Raw genomic sequence first — 13,126 nt, 5'->3', positions numbered from 1 at the left:
GCTCACTGCAAACCTCCACCTCCCAGGTTCAAGAGATTCTCCTGCCTCAGCCTCCCGAGTAGCTGGGATTACAGGGTCCCGCCACCACACCCAGCTAATTTTTGTATTTTTAGTAGAGATGGGGTTCCACCATGTTGGCTGGGCTGGTCTCGAACTCCTAACCTCTGGTGATCCACTCACCTCAGCCTCTCAAAGTGCTGGGATTACTGAGGCTGAGGCGTGAGCCATCGCACTCAGCCTGTGTGTTCTTTCTTAGTAATCTTCATCACTCAGTTCCTGTGAATCACCTGACATTTGCATCTTTAGTCATTCTCTTTTTCTTTACTGTTCCTCAGTCCTTGTCAGGCCGCTGCTCTAAGCCCAGTGAATATGTGGGTTTGTATTTCACTAGTGTTCTCCAAGCCCAGGGCTCTGTTTTGTCTTCCTGGGGCTTCTGTACACACCTGCCTCTCTGTACACACAACACAGAGGATGACTCTGTGCTGGTCACTGCTGGATCACTCATCTGTCTCCCTCTTGGACTGTCAGCTCCATGAAGCAGGGTTTTGGGTTTCTTTTCTATCCCCTGTATCTAATGTTGTGTTTGACCCATTGTGGGCTTGTGTGGATGTTTACAGACTGAATGAGTGAACACATGAATTAAAGAAATGAATGAAGGAAATGAATATATTGGTAGTTAGATCATCTTTTTTTAAAGCAACTTTTCATGGTGTATATTTAAGATACACAGCATGATGTTATGGAATACATGTAGATACTTTATCCATCATCTCATATCCACCGTCTCATACAGTTACCCATTTCTTTTTGTTTTTGGCAAGAGCAGCTAAAATCTACTCATTTAGCATGGATTCCATATACAGTATATATATTTTTTCTTTTTCCCCCGACCTCCCATCTACAGTACAATTTTATTACTGATGGTCCTCATGTTGTACCTTAGTTTGCTAGATTTGTTGGCATAATTAGATCGTTGTTGGGCACTTGTTTTCAGAGAGTGGCTGGAAGTGTGAGAGCCCAGGGGTCAGGGCATAGGGTTGCTGTAATCAACCTGTCACTAAGCCCTGTCATCTGGCCTGACTGGTGTGGACATTCCACTAAGACATTCCTCCATGCCGGATGAGGAGCTCAAAAATAAAATAAAAATGAGGTTTCTAGAGATGTAGCACTAAAAATGAGATGCCTGGATTGCCAAAAGCCTACAGGCTTTGGGTTTGAAATGAACTAGATCAGGCCTAGTAGTTACATCAAAATTTCAAAAGGCTTTTATTGTATTTATTTATTTATTTATTTTGAGATAGGATCTCACTCTGTCACCCAGGCTGGGAGGGTAGTGGCACGAGTTCAGCTCACTGCAGCTTCAAACTCCCAGACTCAGGCAATCCTCCCATCTCAGCCTCCCAAATAGCTGGGACTACAGGGATGCACCACCACACTCGGCTGATTTTTAAAGTTTTTGTAGAGATGGGATCTCACTATGTTGCCCAGGCTGATCTCAAACTCCTGAGCTCAGGTGATCCCTCTGTCTCAGCCTTCAAAAGTGTTGGGGTTACAGGCAAAAGCCACTGCGCCCGGCTGAAAAGCCTTTCACATGCAGTCTGTTTCTCATGGTTTTCCTTCCTTGAAGGCTGCTCTCCATAGTGTCACTGTGGTGTGATGGACTTCAGGTCCAAGGCTTAAAGGTGAGTGGAAAACTCAGGGAATCAAATAAGACAAGCATTAAATAGTACATCGAATGAAATAGTTTTCAGAACACATAATTGTACAATTTTTTTTTTTTTTTTTTTTTGAGCGGGGTCTAGCTCTGTCGCCCAGGCTGGAGTGCAGTGGCGCGATCTCGGCTCACTGCAAGCTCCACCTCCCGGGTTTACGCCATTCTCCTGCCTCAGCCTCCCGAGTAGCTGGGACTACAGGCGCCCGCCATCTCGCCCGGCTAGTTTTTGTATTTTTTAGTAGAGACGGGGTTTCACCGTGTAGCTCAGGATGGTCTCGATCTCCTGACCTCATGATCCACCCATCTCGGCCTCCCAAAGTGCTGGGATTACAGGCTTGAGCCACCGCGCCCGGCCCATAATTGTACAATTTTAAAGCAACAAATAATTTAACATTTTATTTTAAATAAAAAGAATACATGTGGCATCAAATGAAAATAGTACCAAGAGTATAATACAGTGTGCCTGGATCTCCCCAGAAAGCACCTCTTAATCATCAGTGTAGTTACCATGTAAACCTGGGTGCTACACTGATACCTCCATTCTGTGATAAATCACTCTTAAATGGATGGCATCAGTGGTCTGCCATCCACTATGTAAAATGAGGAGAATTTTAGCTCATTTACACTCCTCCCTCTTTTCTTACCAAATTTTATAATAAAATAAAATACTTATTTTTAGTTCTTTTGTTGGTCAGCACTATAACCTTATTAATTTCCTGGAGTTTCCATTTTTTTGAATTGGTGTGATTTCTCTTACATCTCTTGATGCCCTGTGCTGTAAGGTGAGGATGTTGATACCTTCACTATATTCACTATATTTTCTCTCTCCTGTTTCAGATCTTACATTTAACAATCTTTACTTTTTCACTAACATGGAAGTATATATGTATCTACATTTTGTCCTGCAGGGAGGGATCCTAAAGGGAAAATTGAAATCTGAAGACGTTAAGTGATGCGTGTAAGGTTTCTTAGCTGGTTAATGTTACAGCTGGGGCTAAAACCTGGGGCATCTGACTCCCAATCTAGTAGGTTTTCTGCAGATAAACTCAGTGATTCACTCATCTAATGTTTATTGAGTGCTTATTTTCCTCCAGGCACTAGGTACCAGTAATATAAAAATAGTAAGTGGTCTCAAATTGCATGGAAGACAGACAGATATATAAACAAATAACTAGGTTTCAATGAAGTAATTTGCAAAGGAAGGTGTTATCTGATTTTTTTTTTTTTTATTCCACAGGTCAGAAATTAGAATAACTGATATAACTATTAGAAGTGGCAACTTTGATGTGTTGAGGAAACAGTGTTTTACCCAGGCCACTTATGCATGTTTAAAAAATAAATAAGACTTTGCTGATATACTTCCAGGAAAGCAATTTAAATGGTCTGTTTCAAGATTAAATATGAAAGCAGATTTTAAAAATAATGTATAATTATAAATTATATGTTTTATGCTCAGCATGTTTTTATGTGAAAAGAATATCAAAATATTCTTCAGTTGTCCTTATGGGGTTGTTTAGTATTTTGACTTAAAGTCTAAAGTTTATGCATTTATTGTACATTCTTTTGATGGTGACTTGTGAACTTTTTCTTTCTGTTTCCCTCAGATTTTCATCACCGTGAATTGCTTGAGTACAGATTTCTCCTCCCAAAAAGGGGTGAAAGGACTTCCTTTGATGATTCAGATTGACACATACAGTTATAACAATCGTAGCAATAAACCCATTCATAGAGCTTATTGCCAGATCAAAGTCTTCTGTGACAAAGTGAGTAAAGATGACAGTTTTTTATAAAGGTATCTTTGTTATTACATATTACTTTTAATGGCATTTCTTCCTTGTCACCTTCACTTGTCTAGTGGTGTCAAAATAGTCACTTTACTCATCACAGTGGGAGTGGTAATCTTTTATTCTCAGTTCCTGTTAGATATCTAGGAAGTCTTCAGTCAACTGTATTTTTTTTTTTCAGTTTATCATTTTTATCACTAAGTTAATTGCTGACTGTTTCTTAGCTCAGGCTGCTATAACAAAAAACCATAGACCGGTTGGCTTAAACAACTGAAATGTATTCCTCAAAGTTCTAGAGGCTGGAAAGTCCAAGGTCAACATGTCAGCTAATTTGGATCTTAGTGAGGGCTTGCTTCCTGGCTTGTAGACAGCTGCCTTCTCACTGTGTCCTCACATGGCATAGAGAGCGAGCATGCGCACCAGCTCTCTGGTGTCTCTTTTGCTAAGGACACAAATTCTATCATAAAGACTCTACCCTCATGACCTCGTCTAAACCCAATTACCTCCCCCAGATTTCACCTCCAAATACCATCACATTGGGAATTGGGAGTCCAACATATGAATTTTGGGGGCACACAAACTTTAGTCTATAACACATTGTATTGTAAGTTTGATCCAATGAGATAGCTCAAATAATAGATTAATACTCTTTACTGGGCGTAGACCCTGTCCCAGAGCATATCAGTGCATCTGTTATTATTTTATGGGTTAAATGGGACCTCATCTAGGACTTTTTGGAATAGAAATAGCACTTATAAAATAAGTTCATTAGTATATATGCACTCAGTAAACATATACTTTGAATCTCCCTGAATCCCACCCCAAAAGAGTTGAAAAATTTGAACAGAAAAACTTAAAACCCTGTGATTAGGTGACAGGAAATCCTCACAAATCCCAAATATGAATGGGACCAAGCATCAACAATTTCAAAGCCTGTGTGATATCAGCATTTGTGAGGGAAAGTAATGGGGCCACTTGATAGCCAAAGAACAGGAAACCTACAAAGTTGTCCAAAGTACTCACTGGAAAGTGCAGTGGGCTGTCTCAGGACAGCATGTGAAACTTGGGTGGGAGGGTACAGATCTAGTGGATTCTACTTTGCCAATGAGTGTAAGAGGACTGAGCATTGAAATGTTTTGGGCTCTATGAACTCTGGGAAGTCAGAAACTAAAGTTCCCTTCTAAGACAAAATCCTGCTCTGGAAAAAAAAAAAAAAAATTATCGGAGTAAAGTCCAAGCTGAGTTGAAAAAAAAAAAAAAGGTGAAAAGGAAAGAGGTCAAAATGAAAATGAAGAGGAAGATGGGAAGGGATACAGAGTAGGCAGATCTCAGAAAATCTGACTATATTTGTATCACTTTGTGAACACACCAGATGGGGATCCTGAGAGCCATGAAACTAGAAGAAATCCTGGCTCACTCATTTCACTTGAAAATGACCAACAGAAAAGAAAAAGCAGTTGAATCCCATACAATGTTTTATGAAAAAAGAGATTAAGATCAGACTGACGTCCCTATGAAGAATAATGAATGTCTTTCAAAAACACAGGCCCACAAAACAGGTGAAAACTGTAGCCTAATATTTCAAAATAAGCTAAATTAAATTAAGGAAATAATGGACGTTATGAAGATCAGCATAAATCTCAATTTGAAAAAATCAACTTGAGATGTGTAGAAAATAGAATGACTTGAAAAAGATGAAATGGAATTCAGGGAATTTAGAAATAAAAGATTAAAATGGATTAGAAATAAAAACTATGCTAGAAGCAACACAAGAGTAAATAAATATAAAAGATAATGCTTTAAGAAAACAAGCTAGGAAACAACAAAATTTTTAAAATCAAAGGAAATGAAGAAAGAGGTGTGAGAGAAAATACAGATATAGAAGAAAGGTAAAGGAGGTGTAATATAGACTGGGTGCGTGGCTCACACCTGTAATCCCAGCACTTTGGGATGCCAAGTTGGAAGGATCACATGAGTCCAGGAGTTCGAGATCAGCTTAGGCAACAAATTGAGACCCCTGTCTCTACAAAAAAATGTAAAAACTAGCCAGGTTCAGTGATGCATGTCTGCAGTTCTAGGTACTCGGGAGGCTGAGGCAGGAGGATTGCTTGACTCCAGGAGTTTGAAGTTGTGGTGACCTATGCTCCAGCCTGGGTGACAGAGCAAGACCCTATCTTAAAAAAAAAAAAAAAAAAAAAATCCAATATACATATAATAGGAATCTTTGAGGAAAAAAAGTGGGGGGATGGAATACTAAAAATACATTGCTTTAAATATGCATTTAAATACATATTCTCTAAGGAAAACCTTAAACAGAAAGTATATGTATTTAAACAGTCCACCACGCACTTGGGAAAATTGATCCACTATAACCAATACAAAATAGTTAAGCTATTGGACTTTCTGAAAAAAGAAAATAATTTTCTTTGGGCCTCTAAGTAAATAAAATAAATATTAAATCACTTATAAGGAAAATTTGATTATCAAGCTTTTCAACAGCAACACCTTGTCAGAAGACAATGATATTTAAGGTAATCAAGTAAAGAAAACGTGGGCCAAGGATTTTATACACAGCCTAATTGACTTTGAAGTATAAAGACTGCAGGCACAAACAAAATAAATCCCCAACATCCAGAGAATATTTCTTCTCAGGGACTCTAGTAGTGAACACAATTTAGACAAGCAATATTATTGTAAAGACATTGGTAAAACGATGGGTGGTGCGCATTCAGGATCTATTTACCTGTAGATCTAATTCTAAATGATGGCGGAGACAGTGTGACAGTATATTCTGACAAGGTAGACATCGTACAATTGTTTTAAAACTGGGAAGGATAGGAAGGGTATATGAGCAATAAAATAAGTTGACTAGCTGCTTATAGAGATTAACTGTGAGTGAAAGGATAGTACTTCATATTAGATGCTGGGGAGAGAGAGGAACAGGAAGAAGATATTAGTAGCCAGTTCACTGTTGCCCATCACTCTTTTTTAAAATTATTTTTTCGTAAGTTATTGGGGTACATGTGGTATTTGGTTACATGAGTAAGCTCTTTAGTGGTGATTTGTGAGATTTTGGTGTGCCTATTACCCGAGCAGTACACACTGCACCATATTTGTAGTCTTTTATCCCTCAACCCCCTCCCACTTTTCCCCAGAAGTCCCCAAAGTCCATTGTATCATTCTTATGGCTTTGGGTACTCGTAACTTACCTCTCACATATCAGTGAGAACATATGATGTTTGGTTTTCCATTCCTGAGTTACATTACTTAGAGTAATAGTCTCCAGTCTTATTCAAGGCACTGCAAATGCTGTTAATTCAGCCCATCACTCTTACAGGTGCTGCAGTCAGTTGTATTAAAGGTTTAATACTATTAACATGTCTGAGAGTTCTGGTTTAGCAGTGGCAGGAGAAAGCAGAGATGGTCAGGAAAACAGAAAGAAAACACGTAAACAAGAACTGCATAGGGGTTAGGGACATGCGGCGTAGCAGTAAATATCCCTAAAGTCTCAACGGCCTTTCAGGCCATGATGATTTCAGTTAATGCCAATCATCCAGCCATCAGAGCAGCACAGCAATCAACAGGACAGTTTCCATGACACTGGTAGGACAGTAGGACAGTACACAGTAGAACAGTTTAGGACAGTTCAGAGTACACAGTAGGACAGTTCACAGTAAGGCAGTTCACAGTACACAGTACACAGTACACAGTATGACAGTACACAGTAGAACAGTTCACAGTACACAGTAGGACAGTACACAGTAGGACAGTTCACAGCACACAGTACACAGTACAACAGTACACAGTAGAACAGTTCACAGTACACAGTAGGACAGTACATAGTAGGACAGTTTACAGTACACAGTAGGACCATACACAGTAGGATAGTACACAGTAGAACAGTTCACAGTACACAGTAGGACAGTACACAGGAGAACAGTTCATGGTACACAGTAGGACGGTACACAGTAGAACAGTTCACAGTACACAGTAGGACAGTACATAGTAGGACAGTTTACAGTACACAGTATGACAGTTCACAGTGCACAGTAGGACACTACACAGTAGGACAGTTCGCAGTAGGACAGTACACAGTATGACGGTTCACAGTACACAGTAGGACAGTACACAGGAGAACAGTTCATGGTACACAGTAGGACGGCACACAGTAGAACAGTTCACAGTACACAGTAGGACAGTACACAGTACACAGTAGGACAGTACACAGTAGGACAGTACACACTATGACAGTTCACAGTACACAGTAGGACACTACACAGTAGGACAGTTCACAGTAGGACAGTACATAGTAGGACAGTTTACAGTACACAGTAGGACAGTACACACTATGACAGTTCACAGTACACAGTAGGACAGTACACACTATGACAGTTTACAGTACACAGTAGGACAGTACACAGTAGGACAGTTTATAGTACACAGTAGGACAGTACACAGGACAGTTCATAGTACACAGTAGGACAGTACACACTATGACAGTTTACAGTACACAGTAGGACACTACACACTATGACAGTTCACAGTACACAGTAGGACAGTTCATAGTACACAGTAGGACACTACACAGTAGGACAGTTCACAGTACACAGTAGGACAGTACATAGTAGGACAGTTTCCATGACACAGCAGTCAGTAGGAAAGTTTCCAAGAGAGTAGAGAAGTTTCCATGACAGTTTCCAGAGGCCTGTTAAATCAGTAGACACAGTTGTATAGGAATGGTGAAATATCAAAGGTACAGACAGCATAAGCAATTTGCCCAGAGACACACAGTGAGAATGTAGAGTAGTTAGATGCAAATCTAGGTCTAATTTCAAACTCATTCTCCTGGAATTGATAAATAACTTTATACATAAAATACCGAAATGACAACTGGCATTTCAAAACCTCAACAAAGAGCCAAGGTAGGCTTTAGAAACAAAACCAAACCGAAAAAATCAGCTTATGTCTTTAATTCAGCATATTAAACATTTTCAAATGATGTATAACAGACAATTTTTTAAAGCACAAATAAGGAAGCATTTAAATAATTTGAATTCCCTTACTTTATTTCAGATATTCTGGGGGAGACTGTAGAATCCCCCTCCATGAATCCCCTTCTTGGAAATAAGGAATAAAGTTAGAGATGAGGAGAAAGAGGGGAAAGAATTGGACAGAGGAACTGGCAATCCATTCATATTCACTTTGTAGTTGGAATTGAAAGTAAGAGAGAAGGCTTAACGATTCTCCTAAAATTATTTTACATTATAGTGTTAATGTAACAAATAATAAGAAAAACAAAGAATAAAAGCATGCATAATATACAGCGAATGTTATGTTGTTGTTCACCTAAGTCCTAGAAAGAGAGGGACTATGAGACACTAAGAGGGCAGATACAATTACTGATTGATTATACCTTTTGTTTGAAAATAGTTTTATACATTTTCATTCAGTTATTTTAACCTGTAGAAGGGAGACGGTTAAAAAGAGGATTGTATGGATTTTTCCAAAGCAGTTGTTTCCTGAAGTCATGTTAAGAGGGTAATCTGTGGCAAGGAAAGAAATGGTTGAAAGAACCACTTATTTGTGTGAACATGTTTGTAAATATGCATAAAAACTGGGAAGGACTATGTCAACAAATACCTTGCCAATCAGAAAGTAGGTGGCATTTCCAATAGCTCTTATTTTGCGTATCAGTCTAGTAAATATCAGTGCTAAGTAAAAGAAAATAGTTGGAGAATGTTGGATAAATGATAAGCATTTATTCCAAGTAAGTAGTGATGTCAAGAGGTTCTAGCAGGAAGTTACACATCCTGATGTTAAGAGTTGGAGTGGGGTGTGTCAGGAAACTCATAAGGAAGAAATCTCATGGGTCCTGCAGGGTGTATTCATCATAATTACTGTCAATTTCTTTAACAAACTAGACCCGAAATCGTTTGCTGTAATTTGTCAGCATTTTTGCACTCTAATTTCAAAATCCAAGTAAAACTAATTCCTGGGAGATTAAAAAGAAAAATAAAAGTTTAATTTGTATACTTTTCAAATGTGTGTGTAAATACAAATGCCCAATTTGACTTATCTTTTCAGGCAAAAGAGTTGAGGGCTATTCTGTTTTAAAACCATGCGTTTTTCTCATCACAGTCTATAGTTTTCAAGACATGGAATTCTGCACTATTTACAGTTCTCCAGCTTGATTTCGAATTAATCAATTAATTAATCATTTGTAATTAATCTCACATCTGTGAAACTGCAGATGAAAATAAAGGGTTTCCCTAACCATACTTGGTATTAAGATACTTCTATTGAAATGTATGTGTTAATACATTTTAAAACTTAGGGATCTGTTTATATACCTACCTATATAGATACTTATGTGCATATCTTTATGCTAACATTAAATTCTTTCACAATTTTTCGTGAAGATTTTGTGTTACTGCAAACAATAGCTACACAAGGTGGAAAAACCAAGAAATAAAGCCACATTCTTAAAATACATGTACAGGAGCAACTTAAGTGTTAAATAAAAAACAAAGACAGCCATCACCTCTCAAGTGGTGGCAAAAATGATCACAATATTGGCAGGAATTTTTCAGATATATTTTCCAAATTTAACACTCTATAGTGAACATTTAGATGGAGGGAATTATTTTCAAATGACAAATTTAGTATTTGTAACAAATTATTCTCTTCTGGAAGAACTAGACTTTTGCACTTTAATAACGGTGGAAAGAATATTTTCTCAAAGTCTCAGGTCACAAAGAGTCATAGAAAGAGGTGGAATACTTGGAAAGTCTTGCTCAAGGAGTGTTTTCTTTACTTTAATGGAATGTATCGAAGCTTCCCGGGATCACTGTGAAGTCAAAAGCTTTATTCTAGAAATAAGTATTGTGGTTCTCTTGAGTGGATATTATAAAAATTGTTTTGTCATGCTGATAGCTGGGCATTCTGGGCAGGAAATTTCTTTTGTAGAAGGGCCACCATCTGCTTTATAGATACTCTATGTTTTATGTTAATCCTTTGGGTTTGGCATATAAAAGAGTGCCTGAAAAATAATAAGTAGGTGACTTCGCTAAATTCTACATTGAACCTACAGGCTTACCTCATTTTATTGTGCTTTGCTTTATTATGTTTCACAGAAAGCAAGTTTTTACAAATGGAAGGTTTGTGACAACCCTGTATCGATCAAGTCTATCAGCTCCATTTTGCCAACAGAATGTGTTCGTGTCTCTGTGTCACATTTTGGTGATTCTCTCGACATTTGAAACATTTTCATTATTATTATATCTGTCATGTTTGTGATCAATGATCATTGGTGTTACTATTGTAATTGTTTGGGGCACCTCCAACTGCACCCATATAAGATGGTGAACTTAATTGATCAGGGTTGTGTGTATGTTCTGATTGCTCCACCAACCAGCCATTCCCTAGTCTCTCTCCCTCTCTTCCTTTGGTCTTCCTATTGCCTGAGACAGAACAATATGAAACCAAGCCAATTAATAAACCTACAGTGGTCCCTGAGTGTTCAAGTGAAAGGAACAATTGCATCTCTCTCACTTTAATCAAAAGCTAGAAATAATTAAGCTTAGGGAGGAAGGCATATCAAAAGCTGACACAGGCCAAGAGCTAGGCCTCTTGTATCAGTTAGCCAAGGTGCGAATGCAAAGGAAAAGTTCTTGAAGGAAATTAAAAGTGCTACTCCAGTGAACACACAAATGATAAGAAAGTGAAACTGCCCTACTGCTGTTGTAGAGAAAGTTTTAGTGGTCTGGACAGAAGATTAAACCAGCCACAACATTCCATTAGGCCAAAGCCTAATCCAGAGCAAGGCCCTAAGTCTTTTCAACTCTATGAAGGTTGAGAGAGATGAGGAAGTTGCAGAAGAAAAGTCTGAAGCTAGCAGAGATCACTTCATAAGATTCAAGCAAAGAAACCATCTCCATAACATAAATGTGCAAGATTAAACAGCAAGTGCTGATGTAGAAGCTGCAGCAAGTTATGCAGAAGATGTAACTAAGATCATTGATGAAGGTGGCTATACTAAACAACAGATTTTCATTGTAGAGCAAATAGCCTTCTATTGGGAGATGTCACCTAGGACTTTCATAGCTAGAGAGAAGTCAATGCCTGACTTTGAAACCTCAAAGGAGAGGCTGACTTTCTCATTAGGGGCTAACGCAGCTGCTTTCTTTAAGTTGAAGTCAGTGCTCATTTACCATTCCAAAAATCCTAGGGTCCTTAAAAATCTTGCTATATCTGGTCTGCTTGTGCTCTGTAAATAAAACAACAAAGCCTGGATGACAGCTTATGTGTTTTTGGTGGGCTTAATTTTAAGCCCACTGTTGAGACCTACTGCTCAGAAAAAAAAAGATCCCTTTTAATTGACAATGTTCCCAGTCACCTAAGAGCTCTGATGGAGATGTACAAAAAGATTAATATTGTTTTCATGCCTGCTAACACAACAACATCCATTCTGCAGTCCATGGATTGAGGAATAATTTTGATTTTCCAATCTTTTTATTTAAGAAATGTGTTTGGTAAGGCTGTTGCTGCTGTAGATAGTGATTCCACTGATGGTTCTGGGCAAAGTAAGTTGAAGTCCTTTTGGAAATAATTCACCATTTTAGATGCCATTAAAAACATTCATGATTCATGGGAGGAGGTCAAAATATTAGCATTAACAGGAGTTTGGAAGAAGTTGATTCCAGCCCTCATGGATGACTTTGAGGTGTTCAATACTTCAGTAGAGGAAGTAACTGCAGATGTGATGGAAACAGCAAGATTAGAACTCGAATTGGAGCCTAAAGATGTGATTGAATTGCTGCAATCTCATAAGAAACATATGAGGAGTTGCATCTTATGGATGAGCAAAGAAAGTGAGATAGAATCTACTACTGGTGAAGAGGCTGTGAACACTGTTGGAATGACAACAAAGAATTTAGAATATTACATAAACTTAGTTGCTAAAGCAGCAGCAGTGCTTGGGAGGATTGATTCCAATTTTGAAAGAAGTCCTACTGTGGGTAAAGTGCTATCAGACAGCATCACATGTTATAGAGAAATCTTTCCTGAAAGGAAGAGTTAATTGATGCATCAAACCTCATCTTTGTCTTATTGTAAGAAATTGTTACAGCCACCCCAACCTTCAGCAGCCCACCCTCATCAGTCAGCAGCTATCAACATCAAGGTAAGACCATCTATTAGCAAAAAGATTGCAACTTGCTAAAGCTTCAGTGTGTATTTTTTTAGCAATGAAGTATTTTTAAATTAAGATATGTACATTTTTAAGACATAATGCTATTGCACACTTGATACACTATAGTGCAAACATAACCTCTCTATTCACTGGGAAATAAAAAAAAAAGTGTGGCTCTTTTTATTTCAATATTTCTTTTTTATGGGGGTCTGGAACTGAACCCATAGTACCTCTGAGGTATGCTTCTGTATAAATCTTGAAACAGATTCATCATTTTCCCTTTCCTCATAAATAGTACAAAATAAAACATTAACTCAGAAATCAAATTCCTTGACCCAACTTGGGGTGTTTCTGGGGGCAGCTATAATTTATACAGGTTAACAAAATCTAAATTTTATTTCTATTAAATGTTATATTGTACAGAGCCCCAAGCACGTA

The 13,126-nt window shown here is 38.1% G+C and overlaps 1 protein-coding gene across 2 annotated transcripts in view; it reads left to right on the top strand.

Moving 5' to 3' along the window:
- Positions 1-13,126, top strand: part of GRHL2 (grainyhead-like 2 (Drosophila)) — a 192,637-nt gene that overhangs the window by 137,023 nt on the left and 42,488 nt on the right. For both annotated transcript variants that reach the window (XM_011931471.1, XM_011931464.1), the window contains one exon: positions 3,319-3,477. In XM_011931471.1, coding sequence (XP_011786861.1) covers positions 3,319-3,477 — 159 coding nt within the window. The remainder of the gene's footprint in view (positions 1-3,318; positions 3,478-13,126) is intronic.

Source organism: Colobus angolensis, unplaced genomic scaffold, assembly GCF_000951035.1.
Source record: "Colobus angolensis palliatus isolate OR3802 unplaced genomic scaffold, Cang.pa_1.0 Scaffold121, whole genome shotgun sequence".
NCBI classification, from domain to species: domain Eukaryota; kingdom Metazoa; phylum Chordata; class Mammalia; order Primates; family Cercopithecidae; genus Colobus; species Colobus angolensis.
The sequence above is the reverse complement of the archived record's forward strand: the minus strand, read 5'-3'. Positions and strand labels throughout refer to the sequence as shown.